General features: G+C 39.7%; 1 protein-coding gene across 8 annotated transcripts in view; it reads left to right on the forward strand.

Annotated features, from left to right (window-relative positions):
• The first annotated feature begins 34 nt into the window (after window positions 1-34).
• IGF2BP1 (insulin like growth factor 2 mRNA binding protein 1) overlaps window positions 35-17,145 on the forward strand; it is a 124,229-nt gene continuing 107,118 nt past the window's right edge. For 6 of the 8 annotated variants that reach the window (XR_006104597.1, XR_006104598.1, XM_042474540.1 and 3 more), the window contains exons 1-2: window positions 5,636-5,938; window positions 8,256-8,316. Coding sequence is in view for 6 of the 8 variants with exons in the window: in XM_042474540.1 (XP_042330474.1) it covers window positions 5,764-5,938; window positions 8,256-8,316 (236 nt within the window). In the remaining 2 variants the exon portion in view is untranslated. Of the gene's footprint in view, window positions 50-5,176; window positions 5,192-5,635; window positions 5,939-8,255; window positions 8,317-17,145 lie in introns of those variants that run through there. The other 2 variants (XM_042474538.1, XM_042474539.1) reach the window with 2 other exon arrangements.

The raw sequence follows: 17,145 nt of genomic DNA on the forward strand, positions 1-17,145 counted from the left end.
TAAGACTGAACAGACAGCCCAGTGCAATCGCCTATAGGTCTTCTTAGAAGTAAGCCTGCCTCCTCCCTCCTTCCATTTTGGGATGCCTTTCTTGGCCAACCCAAATGCACAAGATAAATGCTTGCAAAATACACCACAAAATACATGTTGCGAGCTTGCATAAGTGTTGAAACATTTATGCTGCAACCTTGCAGCGTTTGTTTTTGTACATTTTATTTATTTATTTATTTATTTATTTATTGCAAAGAAAGGTCTCCCTGTTTTGTGGATTTGGGATATTGTACTTTGGGATGCCTTTCTTGGCCAACCCAAATGCACAAAATGGATGCTTGGAAAACGCAGAAAATACATGTTGCAAGCTTGCGTAAGTGTTGCAGCATTTGTGCATTTTTTTTGTTTGGCCAAGAAAGGTCTCCCTGTTTTGTGGATTTCAGATGCTGTTGTACTGTCTTTCTTGGCCAACCCAAATGCACAAAATAAATGCTTGCAAAATGCACAAAATAATGCATAAGTGTTGCAACAATCATGTTACAACCTTGCATCGTTTGTTTTTGTGCATGTTTGGCTGGTCAAGAAAGGTCTCCCTGTTTTGTGGATTTGGGATGTTGTTGTACCTTTCTTGGCCAACCCAAATGCCCAGAATAAAGATTGTGAACTTGCATAAGTGTTGCAACATTTATGTTGCAAACTTGCAGCATTTGTTTTTGTGCATGTTTGGTTGGCCAAGAAAAGTCTCCCTGTTTTTTGGCTTCTGGATGTTGTTGTACTTTGTTATTGTAGTTTCCTACCCCTGGATATGTGTCCATTTTGTGTTCAGTAGGATTGACACCCAGGCTTGCTTGATTTGTGAGGAGGCAGTTTTTGAAAGTTAAAACACTATACTGTATGACACTGGCTAGGGAATATGTACACTAAACACACAGGGGGAGTTACACTTGCACAAAAATGCCATGGGGATGGGGTGCTCATGGGTTTCCAAATCCACTCAAGCCTTGTTTGCGCTTCTACCTCAACTTTTGCATTCTGTATTCAGTGGGACTGACATCCAGGCTTTCTTTGTTAGGACACAATCTTTTAAAATTACAAGACTACAACACTGGATAGGGAATAGGGCTCCTGCTTAAACATAGGAATGGGATGCTAAAGGATTTCCAGAACCATTTCAGCCATTTTGGGGTGGGCTTGTCTGCTCTCCTCCCCAATCTTTTTCTCCTCTTCTTTTGCAGAGCAATAAAACCCAAGGATATCCCTTCCCTCCTCCAACTTGTATACGCATTTATTGAGAATTTGATCCATTTCCTCCCAAGGAGTACATACATGGGAGGCAGACAGGGGAAAAATACATCTATCTATATATATTTGCCTCCCCATCTGCCTCCCATGTATGTCTCCTTGGGAGGATGGATCAAATTCTCCATAATGCCTTCCCAGTGGTGGTCAACCATATGTATGTATACACACATTTTCCCCATGCAATGTCCATGCATACACATGTACACACTATTACACACAGTGTGTATGTATGTAGGTATATATAGATACACATATATACGTATATCAGAGACATGTATATATAAACAATATGTGCATATATATATATGTATATATAAATACATGCATGATGTGTTAGATATAGATACACATATCTACTCATGTATCTATACACACATATTACACAGACATGTGTGCATATACACACATACGTATCTATACACATTTACACTGCTAACACATACAGACATACAGTGTGTGTTATATACATGTATATCACACATACTCACACTGTATAGATACACATTATATTATGTGTGTATATGACCTGTGTAATATACAGATATATAGAAATGTGTGTTCTAGATACACACACATATATACAGACATAATGTTATTATGTAGATACACATATAGACGTGTATCTTATATATATATACACAAGACACACATACTCTCACACATGTATATTATTATATATATATATATATAGACACACACACAAACATATACAGCTGTGTTATTATATATAGACAGATATATAGACGTGTGTATCTATATCTATATACAACACACATTATGCTCACACACGTGTGTATAATATTTATAGATAGATACACACAAACATTATATACAGACATATATGTGTAGATAGATAGACACATAGAAACGGTGTGTGTGTAGATAGACACACACATTTACAGTTATACAGAGATATGGATGTAGAAAGGAGGAGGAAGGCGCACATGTTGTCTGGTGCGAGAGAAGGGTTAAGCGGAAGCCCTTTCAATCGCCGCCCTTTTAGTTGGTTGGAGGATAATAATCACTGTATTTGATTCCGATGGCTTCCTCCTCTCCTCCTTCCCCCCCAGTGAAGCCCATTCATGGAACCAAGGCTAATGGTGGCATGCTTTAAGGCACGGGGGCGGGAGAGAGGAAACCCTCCTTTGCATGATGCTGCCTTGTTCATCTAATTTTGCTTTCCTCCTCCTCCTCCAAAGTGGAAGAAAGTGGTGCAAAGGACCCTGGGCGTTGAAGCTCACTCCTCTGAAGGAAGCCATGCTGAGGGAGAGGAGGAGGGTCTCCCTGGCCCCCTTTTGCATCCATTCCTCGAAGAGCATGCCTCCCCCTCCATTTTGTCCAAGAGGGATTATGTTATGCATTCCCTAGTCAAGAGACTCTTGTTGTTGTTGTTTTGTTTTAAAACCATCCAGGATTGGAAATGTTAATGCTGGCACTTTCTGTATCTGTGTGGAAAAGACACACGCACAAACACACACCCCACCTTCTTTATCTTATGAAATATCTTTATATAAACTCTCTTTAGTTGCCTTTCTTAATGTGGGACTTTCCCATTTTGTTTTGCGCGCCACTCTCCACAGACAACACTGAGGCAAAAGTGGGACGCCCTTTCCTAGATGGAAGAGGGGGAGGTGGCAAATACACACAACACACACAAACACATTTTGGCCTGAAAACCCCGATAGGTTCGATGTGTGTGGTGTGGTGTGTGTGTGTGTATATATACACACACACCCACACCCACATACACCCACCCTGAGCAAACCTATCGGGGCTTTTCTGGGCAAAATTTGTAATATATTCGTAGATTAAAATTTGTATATATTATACATACACTTTTGGCTTGAAAACCCCCTGAGGTTTAATACACACACACTTACACAATATGGCTTTTATTTGTGTGTGTGTATATTTACAAATTTTGCCCAGAAAATTCCCAATAGGTTTTAAATATATACAGTATATCTGTGTGTGTGTTTATATATATATTACTCAGAAAAAACCCAAATGGGATTTAAATATGTTTCTTTATATTTGTGTGGTGTATACATTTTGCCCAGAAAACCTGATAGGTTATATGGCTTTATATTTGTGTGGTGTGTATGTATGTGTATATTAATATATATATATACCACACCAACACCACTTTTTGTCCAGCAAACCCCCATAGGATTAAATAACTCTTTATATTTGTGGTTATTTATTATATACTGGCTTTATGTTTATTGCATACAAATTTTGCCCAGAAAACCCCCTAATGGATTAAAATCATCCATATTGGTGTGTGTGATGATTATATATACAAATTTGTCCAGAAAACCCAATAGTTTTTATATGTAGATATATCTTATTTGAGGTGTGTGTTATGTATACAAATTTTGCCAGAAAGCCTTGATAGGTTTATTATATTATGTGTGTGTGTGCCTGTTTACACACACACACACACATATATATACAAATTTTGTCAAGAAAATCAGATAGGTTTATATAGTGCGTGTGTCCTTATTTTGTATGTGTAGTTATGTATATATACACAAATTTGCCCAGAAAACCCTGATGGGTTTATATGTCTTTATATTGATATGTGTGTGTATTATTAATTTTGCCCAGAAAACTAGATAGGTGCTCTATATATATATATATATTATGTGTGTGTGTGTGTGTATGTATACACCATTTTTGCCTAGAAAACCCCCTGATGGGTTGAAATAAGTCGTACGACTCAAAATCACGCAACAACCACAACCACTTAAAACAGGGCAAAAGTTCCTCAGGTGGGAGATTATTTTGGCCAGGAGGACAGCCCTGCGCGCCTTGCCTTGGTTGGGGGAGCTTTTTAAAACAACAATTTATACATTATTAGTATTATTAAGCCCCCTCCAACTTTAGCACTGAAAAGCAGTGGCGGGTCGAAAGCGGTTTCGCACAGCCAGGCGTCTCTCTCCCAAGAAACTCTTCTCGCAGACTAACATGGCCCCAACCCAGCCAGCCCTCCTCCTCCTCTTGCGTTGAGGGAACAAGGAAGGAAGGCAAGTTGTGGGGAGGAGGAGTCTCCCCAAAACAGGGACCCCCTGAAGCAGCAGCTTTCCAGGGAAGCCCTTTGATTTAAGTTTACACCAAGGAAAATCTCATTCGACTCTTTTAAGAGCTCAGGGAAAGGGGAAAGGTGGGAGGAGAGGCAAGGGAGGAAGGGAAGAAGGAGGAGCATTAGAAGAGGAGGGAGAAGAAAAGAGAGACAGAGGAGGAAGAAGAGAAGAAGGGGAGGAGGAAGAAGGGAGGAGGAGGAAGAAAAAGGAGGAGGAGGGAGAAGAAAAAAAGGGAAGAAGAGGAAAAAGAGGGAGGAAAAGGAAGAAGGGGAGGAAGAGAAAGAGGGAGGAGGAAGAAGGGGAAGCGGAAGAAGCAAAGAAGAGAGGAGAGAAAAGGAGAAGGGAGGAAGAGGAGGAAGAAAAGAAGGGGGATCTGGGCAGGGGGTTGGGTTGCATCCGACCTTCCCGCTTCTGAAAGAGGGGGGCAATAAAGAGAAGAGACCCAGGTTTAGGAGGGTCCTCTTGGAGGTGCTCTTCATGCCGATTGGGCAGAGCAGTAGGAGACGAGGCCAATGTCTGAATCAGAATCCAAAAAATAGTATTTGAGGTTTAAAAAAAGGAGGGGTTGCTGTGCTGCTGCAGGCAGGCTTCCTGCGTGTGTGCGTTGCGTCGTGTGTGTGTTGTAGTGTGTTGTGTGTAGGCGTGTGCCCCTGCCCTCGCCGGGGGTGGCTCCCATCTTCCTCCTTCGGACTAGGCTCCACCACGTGGCTTCCTCTTGCAAAACTTTTTCACTCCTTTTCCAGGTCGATTTATTTAGGGGCGGCGCCAAAGGCTTCTTGCCTGCCTCCAGCCTCAGAGACGTCGTGGTGTGTGTGTATCTCTCTCTCTGTGTGTGTGGGGGAGTGTGACACATGAGTTGCGACTCAAAGGAGTCGGGGGGCTGCTGCTGGAGGGAGAGAGAGAGAGAGAAAGAGGGAGGGAGAGAGAGGGGGAGAAAGCCATCTTTTCCCAAGCCGCCATACCAAGTTGCATCCAAACCCACCCACCAGCCTCTTGATTCTGCAAACAGGACCTCTTTTCTCCCCCCTCTTTCCTTTCTTACTGTTGTCCCCCATCTTCCTTTCCTCCCACGCCAAAATAACTGGGGCTTCTCCCCCCAAAATACTACTTAACTGGGCCACCAAAACCAAACCAAAAACTTTATTTTGTTGTGTGTTTGTTCGCTTGAAGGGTCTGGGTCCAAACTTTGGCACCCCTCCCTCCCACCCACCGGGCTTGAGATTACTATTATTATTACTATTATTTTATTATTCTATTCCTCCCCCTTTCCTCTCTCTTTTACTCCCCTCTTCTTTCTTTCCTTCTTTTTCCCTCCCACCTCCTGGGACTTCCCTCCCTTTCTGGGCCTACCCCACATTTTGTGCAAAAGGCATCATCACCAGCCATGAACAAGCTCTACATCGGGAACCTCAACGAAAACGTGACTCCAGCGGATTTGGAGAAAGTCTTCAACGACCACAAAATCTCCTTCTCCGGCCAGTTCTTGGTGAAATCTGGCTACGCCTTTGTCGACTGTCCTGATGAGCAATGGGCCATGAAAGCCATCGAAACTTTTTCGGGTAAGGCTCTTCTTTGGGGATCTCCTTTCTCTCTTCCCCCTTTCCTCCTCCTCCAAAAAGTGGGGTTTAGTTCCATCGTTGTTTTAAGGGGAACCCTCTACACACTATTAAGGAGACCCCTTCCCATACATCCCCCAACACTATTAAGGAGACATCTTCCCATATAACCTCTCCCCACACTATTAAAGAGATCCCCTCATACACTATTAAGGAGACCCCTTCCTATACAAAACCCCCATACACTATCAAGGAGACCCCTTCCCATATAACCTCCCTGTACACTAATAAGGAGATATTTCCCCATACAACCCACCATATAACCTCTCCCCACACTTTTAAGAAGACCCCCTCACACACTGTTATGGAGACCTCTTCCTATGTAACTTCTCCATATAACCTCTTCCCCACACTATTAAGGAGACCCTTTCCTATACAAACCCCCAATACCCTATCAAGGAAAGCACTTCCCATACAACCCCCCCATGCACTATTAAGGAGACCACTTCCTACACAATCCCCCATACACTACAGTATTAAGGAGACCCTTTCCCACACAAAACCCCCATACAATATTAAGGAGACCCTTTCCCATACAACCTCCCCATGCACTATTATGGAGACCCCTTCCCATACAACTCCCCACACTATAAAGGAGATCCTTTCCCATATAACCTCCCCCCACACTATTAAGGAGACCCTTTCCAATATGGAGACCCCTTCCCCCACAACTCCATACGCTATTAAGGAGACCCCTTCCCATATAAAAAACCCCATACACTATTAACAAAAGGAACCCACTAGGACCTTTAGATGGTGGCAATTCATTCTTTGTGTGTGTCTGGAAAGGAGGCCGCATGGGGTGGGAAGAAGGGTTCAGACACACTTTGCCTGCACTCCTGTTCTTTCCTCTTTTCTTTCTCTACTTCTCCAGCACCATCAATGAAACTTCACTTTCGTTTTGTTTCCAAAATGTGGATTTTGTGTGTTGTTGGGGAGTTTGACACTTTCACTTAATCCCTCCATCCTAGTTTTTATTATTATTGTTATTACTATCTGACCCAGCACCCAAAATCCAAGGAAGGCGTGTTTGTGTCTCTCTGTGCGTCTTCATGGCAGAATAAATACTGTAACTTGTAAGGCCTAGAAGCGCCCATCAACTTCCATTGGATTTCCAAAGGTGTAAAATTAGTTTTTAATTTCTACCATTAATTCTTTTAATTCCCCCCACCTGACTCAGCTCCACATTCATGGGATTGTGACTCTGGGACCACACCACACTTTGTAGAAAAGGCCCTTTTTTGAAATATAAATAAATGGCCTTGTCTCTTCAGTGCCAGGCAAAGGAACCAAAATGCATGCAGGAGGCTCCTAGAAAATCTCCTCCTTTGGACCCCACACCAAAAAAAGACCCCAGTTCTACTTTAACTGGAGATGAACTAGATCAAAGTGAGCCTTGATCCCCTTAAACCCAGGTTGTGTGATCGACTTTGACCCCCCCTCCTTTCCCAATCTCGGTGGTTCATCTTTGGAGGCCATTTGGGATTTCCCGTTCTTTTAAATGGCCCATTTTTTTTTGTCCTTTGGGAGTGGATGGGTCTTTGGGAATGGAAGGGGAGCCTCTTGGAAAAGAGGGAGATGGCCAGGAAGGAGGAGAGCTGATGGACTTAGGCCATTTTGATTTTAAACTAGGTTTTTCCTGTGGCATGTGATGTGTGTATAAGCGCCAAGGTCGCCATGCTGCTAAGAGATTGAGAAGAGAGAGGGAGAAGCAGGGGGGAAACTAGCCAGCAAGGCTGGTGTTGTGACTTTTTGCTGAGAACAAACCTCATGGACCCCCTCAAACTCCAAACCAACACATCAGAATCTTCTTTACAAGTTTAAGAATCTTTTCTTCTCAATGGAAGACCTTATTCAAAAAATGTGTGCACATACTTCTGAATGCCAAGCAAGTTGGCGTGGAATCCACAGAAGAGGCCTCATCACCCTTCTTTTCTTTCACCTTTGTGATGAAACAGATCTTCTACCATGTTAATCTGAAATAAACAAATTTGACAAAACGTATGGTCTTGGAAAAGCCCCCATCCCTTGGTTTGATTCCTGCTTTGGCCCATCAGTGTGGAATTCAATTATGTTTTGAATAAATAAACGGGGTAGGGAAAGCAGGCCTTGTGGTTACTGATTAAATCCTCCTGAATTCCCATGTAAAGCTGAATTGAAATACTGAGGAGTGGGGATAGTCTTTGAGGTCAGCATAGGAAGTTGTGTCCACATTTCCCTTTACACATTTTTTTTTTCAAAAAGACACTTGTGTTTTTAGGGAAAGTGGAGCTACATGGAAAACATCTTGAGATTGAACACTCAGTACCTAAAAAGCAAAGGTAATCCAGTCTTTTAATTTCTTTAATTTGTCAGTATTGAAAGTCAGTAGCTAAAATAAAAGAAGAAAAAATGTATGTTTAAAATGCCAAAGTTGGGTGGGTAAATCTCAAATTTCAGAAGGGTGTAATTACATTTTCATTCTCCATTCTGGAAGGGAATTGTTGAGGGGCGTAACTCTCGTGGATTTGTCCATTTTCTTTCAGTTCAAATTCTTTTAAGTTGCTTTTGACATACCAAAGAAAAAAGACTAGTCGTTTACAGGGGTGTATTCAGTGATTTGAAAAGTGGAGTCTTATTGTTTAAATTGCATTGTCATTTACTGTCTAAGTAAGTCTTCATTTGACAATATGGTGTGATTTTTTTTGAAGCCAGATTTTCTGTATTTTGTTTTAATCTTCTTCCTAAAGTTAAGCAGGCAACAAAAGTTACTAACCCAGTTTCCTGGAAGGAAAATAATGTATGGTCTTTACAGTTATTTCTGTGTTTATTCTAAAACTGTGCTTTTATGAAGATCTGTTTCATTGACTATGTCTTTAAAATGATGTTATAATTTTAATTTTTGTCTAGATTTATTTTGGTACCTTTGGGAGGGAATACTATAGTAAAGAGACCCATCTTTTAGAAACATTTATCAGCTATTCCTCATTTGTATGAAATCTAGAAAGCAAACACAACATTCACAGTGCACTTTTTAAAAACCAGAATTCAGTGTGAACACACATTTTCCAAGCCTGAGTTTCAAAAATAGAAGCAAAGGGGGGTGGAGTGAAACCAGATGCCAATGCCTATCGCTCAATATCTTATTTTTATGTGATTGACATCACAACTTCCTTCTCTTTCTTCTTAAACAATTTTCTTGGACTTTTAAACTTTGTATCAGTATGTGCTGATGGAGGAGGGTTGTTTTTATGAATGGCTTTCTGCAGCTCCCTCTGTGAATTGGAAGTGTCCCAAAATCTATTTGATTAATTTATTTTATTGTACCAACAGGCATGGTTTTCTGTAATGAGTGATCAATAGTGCTTGTAACAGCCTTCATAGCATGGTACATAAGTTAGCCATGGTTTTACATGGCAATTGGGAGAAATGTTATTGGGAAGGCAATTTTAGAATGAAACAAAGCATGATAAATATTGGGGGGTGGGGGATTGGTGGCTGCTTAGGGGGAGGAGAAAGAGAACTTGACTACTCTTGTTTTTTCTTTACTGTTGCTTTTAAACATCATTTGTGCAGAATATGGGTGGTCTGAGAGATTACTGAATTCTATTTCTCCTTAGACTTTAAGTAATGGTTAAAAAACCCTCTCACATACATATTAATCACTGGAAGAATGTTGTAATGTAATTCATTGCAGACTATGTAGTTAGTTAAGGATGTATAACTAAAAGGATTTAACCTGCTTGTAAATCTGAGTGAGATTTCCCTCCCCCCTTTTTGGAGAAATCAAACAAGTTTCCAGACCTTTAATTATTTGGTATTGTGTGCTTTCATCCCCATGGATTTAAAAACAAACAAACAAAACAAAACATATATTCTTAATAAGTCACAGTGCCATATCTGAGTTTTCCAAATATTCCTTAAAGGAGTAGATTTGATGTCATTTAATTCACCCCAAGATTTTACTTATAGATTAACTGATGATTCATTTTTAACTTTTGCTCAGGATGTGTGATAGTGCTTCTTTCTTGGCTTCCCTAAACAAAATTTGCATTTCTTTCTTGTGGCAGTAAAAGGGGAAATGTCCAAAGGTTCTGGCAAGTTGTTAGAACAAGTAAGAGTGGCTTGTTTTTCATGGTAGATCAATTTCCCATTGATAAAAAATAATAATAATCAGTAAAATTGGATTTTATAGGCTGTGTATATGTTTGTGTATTCTTGTCTTGGGACTTGATTTTCCTGTTTGGGGTGATATCCAAAGTAGAAACTAGCCAATTAAATATGATCAGCATAGTCTTCATAACTAGTGGGTTGTGAGAATTGTGTAGCATCTCCCAGGTTTGTAAAGATTGTCACCTTTTAACTTAAAGACTTTAAATAAACTTTAGGAAAATGGGGACTTGTTTTTAATCTGTGTGCTCTCAGGGATTAAAATAATGTAATATCAAATCATACAGTTTATTTCGTTAAAAAAACCCCACCACTTTGGCTTTTGGGTTGACACTTATTAATTAGAAAATGCCCCAAATGCCCATACTTACTCAACAACATGATTTTCTAGGGTTCACAAATAAACTCTGGTGACACTGACATGACATGTGCTACCTGACTATCTTAAATAATGATTAAAGCAGATGCAGAACATACTAGTGAGCTGTACAAGAATTAAATATGTCTAAAAGGTTTATTTTCATCTGCATTGTGAATTATTTCAACTATTATTTTAAATCAGTTTTAATGAATTTGCTATTGTAGACTGCTATATTAAAGATTTTCAACTCAGCAAATAAGGGTCAAAATCACAGACCCAGGGTTATCCTTTTTTAAATAGATGAGACCTACACATGGATAAGTGAATGTTGGGTTTCCTGCTTTAAAAAATGTATTGCATGAAACACACAACTTACAGCTTAGCATGGTGTTTATAATGCTTTGGGGGACTGGAGTGTTTCCATTGCCATCTTAATGCACTTTCAAAAAGTTCCATTGGCTGGAAGGGAACTTACAAGGGTGCTCTAACTTGCAATACAAGAATGTATACAGATTTGGGGGGAGAAGGAAGGAGAAGAGATGACCTTGTGTGTTTGGTGTGTGTTTTTAGTTATACAGTTTATTGAAAAAAGGACTTACGGAAATTTTTGCCATTTTATTCCTTAAACAGTCAGCAAATTCCTGTTGGTGATGGAAAGGGTTAATTAAAACAACCTGGAAGATGTTTTAAGAACTCAAGAATGTTAAGAAATGTTTGGAGGTTAGGGGTGGGGTTGTCTGAGATTGAAAAGATTGAAGTGGATAGGATAGTGGTGTGGGGGAAGAGAAGGAATGGATGAAAACAAGAGGAGGGGAAATTAAGTGAATCCATCAAGCAAACATTCCAAATATGAAGACTGGAAGTGACTAGCCTAGAGAGAACGAAACTTTAGTAAGTGGGGAAAAAGTGATTATGTCTCAGTTGCTAAAAATTCATACAAATTTAAGACAAATTATCAACAGGTATATTTCAAAGCTTTAACATGGACATAAATAGTACACATTAATTATGTGAACTTCCTTTTATTTTCCGTTTGATCACAATATTTCAGTAGATTTATCATAACATTTGATCCAAATGTCTTAAATTGACAGTACACTAGTTAGTACATGCCTTGTATCTTAATTCTTTGTATAGCAGAAATGTTCAATGTGAAATCCGGTATTGTGTGTGTAGTCTTCTACATCTCTCTGAATGTGCCTGTGAGGTATTAGGGCAGCTCTGTATATATCTTTGTTGTTGTGTTCCTCCAAGTCATTTTTGACTTATGGTGACCCTAAGGTGAGCCTATCATAGGGTTTTCTTGACAGATTTATTCAGAGGGGAATTGCTATTACTACCCTCTGAGGCTGAGAGAGTGTTACTTGTTTAGTGTCACCAAGTGGGTTTTTTATGCTCCAGCGGGGAATCGAACCCTGATCCCCAGAGTTGTAGTCTGGTGTTCAAACCATTACCCCACACTGGCTCTTCTTTATATATCTTTTTTGTTTGTTTGTTGTGTGCCTTCAAGTCATTTTGACTTATGGTGACCTTAAGGCAGACCTATCTTGGGGTTTTCCTGGCAAGATTTGTGCAGAGGAGGTTTGCCATTGCCTTCCCCTGAGGCTGAGAGCATATGACTTGCCCTACTTAGAGATAAATCCCATTGGGCTCAGTGAGACTTACTCTTTGGTAAATATGCCTTGGATTGTAGCCCAAAGATTAAAAGAAGCTCGAATTTTTTAGACTATTGTCCATTTTCCAACAAGAATTAACATTACACTTGTGCTTGAATCATATTAAAAGCATCTATTGGTGGATTTACTTGTTTGCTATTGCTTCATTTTGTTTGTGCAGACAGCAAATGTTTTGTCCTCTGAACTGGCTTAGGCTATGACAGTAGGTTCAGTAGAAGCAGCCATTATTTGAGTCAGTAAAGGCAGGAAATATGTACTGAGTACAAGAATTTTTGCAGTATTGATTAGTGTCTAGCCTAGGGACCACAGAGGCAGCAGAGGGTTTTGGACACATAGGTGTGCATAAAAGAAAGTGTTCATGATAAACTTTGAAATACACAATTAGCAACAGCAAACATGGAAATAATGGGTGTGAAGGAATCAAAGGTTTTCCAGAAACCAAGTGTTTAGTGTAGAAATATAATTGCTAGATTTCAACATGGAGAGTTTCATGGGGTAACATGTTTTGCATGTCTTATCTCAGTGCTGGATGTAGTTGTGCATCTGCAGCATCATGAACTGGGAAAAGCATAGTCACTTTCAATGTGGAAATAGCCCCTTTGGACAAAACCAAATAAGTGAGAGATACAGATTTCTAGTAAAAAATGTGAGACATGTGAGGTGTAGTGCTGCTGAAAGATAAGTTCCAGTAGGGTCAATGGGGCTTACTCCCAAGTAAATCAGCATGGGGAGGAAGCTTGAATTTCAGTTCCAAGCACCTGTTCAGTTCTTATCAGCAAAATCTGACAAAGGAATGAAAGAAAATGGGCAGTTGCATGCAGTGTAGATCTTTCAGTTTCTTTTCCTTTGGTAAAAGATAAAGAAAATTTGTTTGCTGCTAAAAAGAAAAGTGTTTGGAGAATGAAGAAGCACCGCTGATGTTTGCTTTGGCTTGGTAGGGAAACAAATTTACAAGGTCTGTTCTTCTGTTCCTTAAAAAGAAAAAGAGAGATAAAGGTTCCAATTTCTCTCAAACTACCTTAGAAACATTGATGTTTTCTAGACCTGTACTAGGAAGCATTTTGTGAAGTTTGGAAAACAAGAAAGACACTTGAAAATGACACAATTTCATAATTTGAAATTACAAGCATTTAAAAGACACACACAAAGGGAAAGAGAATGGACCTATAGCTCTTTTATAGAAGGTGCTATAAGTAGTTAATAACTAGCCTCCTGAGGTTCTTCCTGACTTTATGAATGGAATCTATTTCCCTTGGTGATGCCATGAAATGCTTCTAAAGCATTTACTGTCTGCATGCTTATCTGCAAGGAAAGACTGCCAAACATAGTGGAATTTGCTTCTGATTTAATGTGCATAGGATTATATTCCAAGTCTTTTAAACTTTTATTCGATGATGCTTGTTTTGTTTTGTTTTTTCTAAAGTCAGAGGGATTTAATGATGGAGGTGGGATTTTACCATTTCATGAAAGGGTAATGAACCGTGACCCAATGAAGAACATTTGTTCTAGAAGAGAATCAATACCATCGCAAGGGATGGTATGATGATTCTAATACATCACCTCTGGGGAAGTCCATTCACCTTTCTGATGTTTTGGACCACATATTCCACAGTGCCATAGGTTGTGCTGGTTAGGATTTTGGGGAGTTGATGTTCAGGAGTTATGGTGGTCTTAGACTTGTTCTCAGCTGTAGAAAGTCTGTCCTAAAAACTGCTAATAAATGACTGTAGAAATACTCTCCTAAAAAGAACTAACAAAAGTGGGAAAATTATTATTCTTTTAAGAAACATGAACCTAAAATTTAGGGAAAGAAAATAGTCCCTCTGGGCTAGATCTGAGGTTAGTTCTATCTAGAGTAGATCCAGTAGAACTTCTTATTTTATGCTAATATATTCTTATTCCATTCATTAAATTCATTCTGTTGGACAACCACTGGAATTAACCCTTACTTGTAGTGTGTATGCCTTCAAATCACATGTTGCCTTATGGCATTCCCGTGAATTTAATAGTTTCTTAGGTGAGGAATACTCAAGTGGTTCTACCAGTTCCTTCCTCTAAAATATGACCTACAGTACCTGGTATTGGTTGTCAGTCTCCTATCCAAGTAGTAACCAGAGCTGACTCTGCTTTACTTCCAAGATCAGATGATACCTGGTGCCTTTAGGTTATTTAGGCAACTTACTTGTAATATATCTCTAGGTTAATGCCAAATATTAAGCAAGGCTTTCTTGCCTTGTTTGTACATTATCAGTGAAGTTTACAACTAGCTGCCAATGATATTTAGCAGTGTAACCACACAGTTATAGCAGGATGATAGCATTTAACTGCTATGGCTACATCTATGGAATCCTGTGAACCGTAGTTAGGTGATGGTGAGGTACTTAGAAATTCTCTTGTACAGAATTCTAGCGAGGATGTGACATCTTGTATGCCAGAGGGTGTCTATGGTACACAGTTGTGGAGAATTCTAGTCCACTCCCTTGAATTGTAGTGCCAGAACTCTGTAGCAGAGAAAGAGTAATGCAACGAAGGGAAAATCTGGTTTCAGAATTCTGAAAGACCTATCCCACTCACTGCACATTTAGTCACTTTTGAAAGTGAGGAGTTTCAGAAGCTGTCTCACATGGCATGGGGGAAATCAACCATTCGAAAAAAGCACAACAAAATTTTACAGCCTTGGCTAAAGCTTGAAGGATCTCTTGGATGCCTGGGTTTAGCAGTTCTGCTTCTTTCATCTGGAGAAGAAAAACTTAACTTTCTTCCATGGATGCAACATCTTGTATTCCAGAGTGTGTCAACACTACACAGTTATAACAGTCTGATGTCACTTTAACTGCCATGGATCCATCTTGTGGATTCCTGGGATTTGTAGCTTGGGGAAATACTTAGAATTTTTATCCAGGTATAATTTGCATTTTTCAGTATATTTGAGGACGTTTTGGGAATGGGTATTTAGATTTTTCTTCTTGATTTGCATGTTCAATGTGGCATCTATGGTCTTGAATGGTAATACCCGTTGTTGTTGTCTTTTGCTAGTTCTGAGCTATGGTTACTCTGTAGCGGGAGCCGGCATGATGTAATTGTTTGAGCCTTACTGTACATTACGACTTTGAAGAGCAAGGTTTGAAGCCCCGCTCAGCCATGGAAACTCGCTGGGTGACCTCGGAGAAATCACACTCTCTCAGTCTCAGAGGAAGGCAAAGGCAAACCCCCTCTGAACAAAGTTTGCCAAGAAAACTCCATAATAGGTTCACCTTAGGGTAGCTGAGTCAAAAATGACATTAAAGTACACAACAACAATCCTAGGGTTTCCTAGGCAGGATATCTTCAGAGATTTTCTGTTGTCTTTTTCTAAGGCTTAAAAGAGTGTGATTTGCCCAAATAGGTTTCTGTGGCTGAGTGGGGATTTAAACCCTGCCCTTGCAGGGTTTGAGTCCAACATTTAAACCAATACACCACACTGGCTGAGTCTTGCTTGGTATTAACACAAGATACATTGCTTCTCTAGCAGGTTGTAAATGGTAAAGGCTGAAAATTGTGAAACAATCTGAAACAGAGTCACATAACTCCCAGAATCCCCCAAATGTAGAATGAGAGATTTACACTCCACAGAAATATTTTTTTTCTAAACTATGATCTGAACCTCAATTTTTTTTCTTAATTTTTTCAATATTTTTTGAAAATCTGGTCATTTTCTTGGGAGTGTTCTGTGGGCCATTTAGGAAAAGGAAGACAGTGTTTTGATACCTAGATTCACTAATATGCTCTAAATCTAAATGATCAGTGCCCAGTTGTTAAATCCAGTGCTGCTTTCTTTGTTAGGAATTGTACTGTCATGCAGGGTTCATAAGGAATCTCTTTGAGAGCAGGTGTCTCACCCTGACCAGTGTTCTTATGTCAGAAACCTTTCTGTCTCCATATATATATGGTATGTCTCAAGTTTACACATGGTGCAGCTGCTCTGCATATCCTGTACCCCTTTCCCCTTGGATTTAGCTGCTAAGTGAGTAATTCAGAAACATAGGGCATTAGTGCTTGTGTGTGAATGTGAATGAGATGTGAAAGGTGTCTCCTTTCATGGACCTAGCTAGGAACTGCTTCATTTCTGTTGTGAAGTTAATGTATTTTGGAGGAGTTGTATAAAAATTGTTGGTGGGAGTATACACACAGACAAACACGCACACGTGTCCTCCTTTTCACCCAGACCTGGGGTTCATGGCAGTTTACAGAAGTTAAAACAAATACAGCTAAAAGTGCTAATCATACAAAAGTAAAAATATAATAAAACTATCAAAAGAATTAAAAGCAGTTAAAAGCATGTTAATTAAAAAGAAAAACAAATATGACCAACATAGCAAATTATTAAAAGTCCACTTTTGAAAAGTCCTGTGGGAGATGTAAGTAGCTTTCAGTTTCAAGATTCTTCCAGTCCCCTCTAATACTGGATTCCATGGTATTTCAAAATTTAGGGTTTTCCTCTTGCATGTTGTGCAAATAAGCTCTGAAATTATTCCAGTAGAATACCTGGAAACATCTTTTAAAAACATCAGTTTCTTTAAAACTTCAGACATGTTTGAAAACAGAGCTTGGAACAGCTATTTTTTGTACTCCAGCATGACAGCTGTAATGGCTGGGGGAGTCTGGTTGGCTCAAGATTACCAGGAATTGTACTCCAAAAAAGTAACTTTTCAAAGCTATGGGGAAAAAAGGGTACTAGGCACTTGTTTAATTAGGATGGGGCTTTCTCTGTATTTGTATGGTAATCCAATTGAGAAGATTTCAGTTTAAGTTTGGATTTAAATCAGGGTTATATGTCTCTCCTCTGGAAGCGTCTTTGATCTAGGAGAGTTTTTTTGGTAGAACGATGAAGGAAGCAGTTTTGGTGGAGGGAGAGAGTGATTCTTTCAATTAACCCCCCCCCATTCCACCCTAGATATGCTGTGGAAGGTGTGAGGAGCCTTCAG

Source organism: Sceloporus undulatus, chromosome 6 (assembly GCF_019175285.1).
Source record: "Sceloporus undulatus isolate JIND9_A2432 ecotype Alabama chromosome 6, SceUnd_v1.1, whole genome shotgun sequence".
Classification (NCBI taxonomy): domain Eukaryota; kingdom Metazoa; phylum Chordata; class Lepidosauria; order Squamata; family Phrynosomatidae; genus Sceloporus; species Sceloporus undulatus.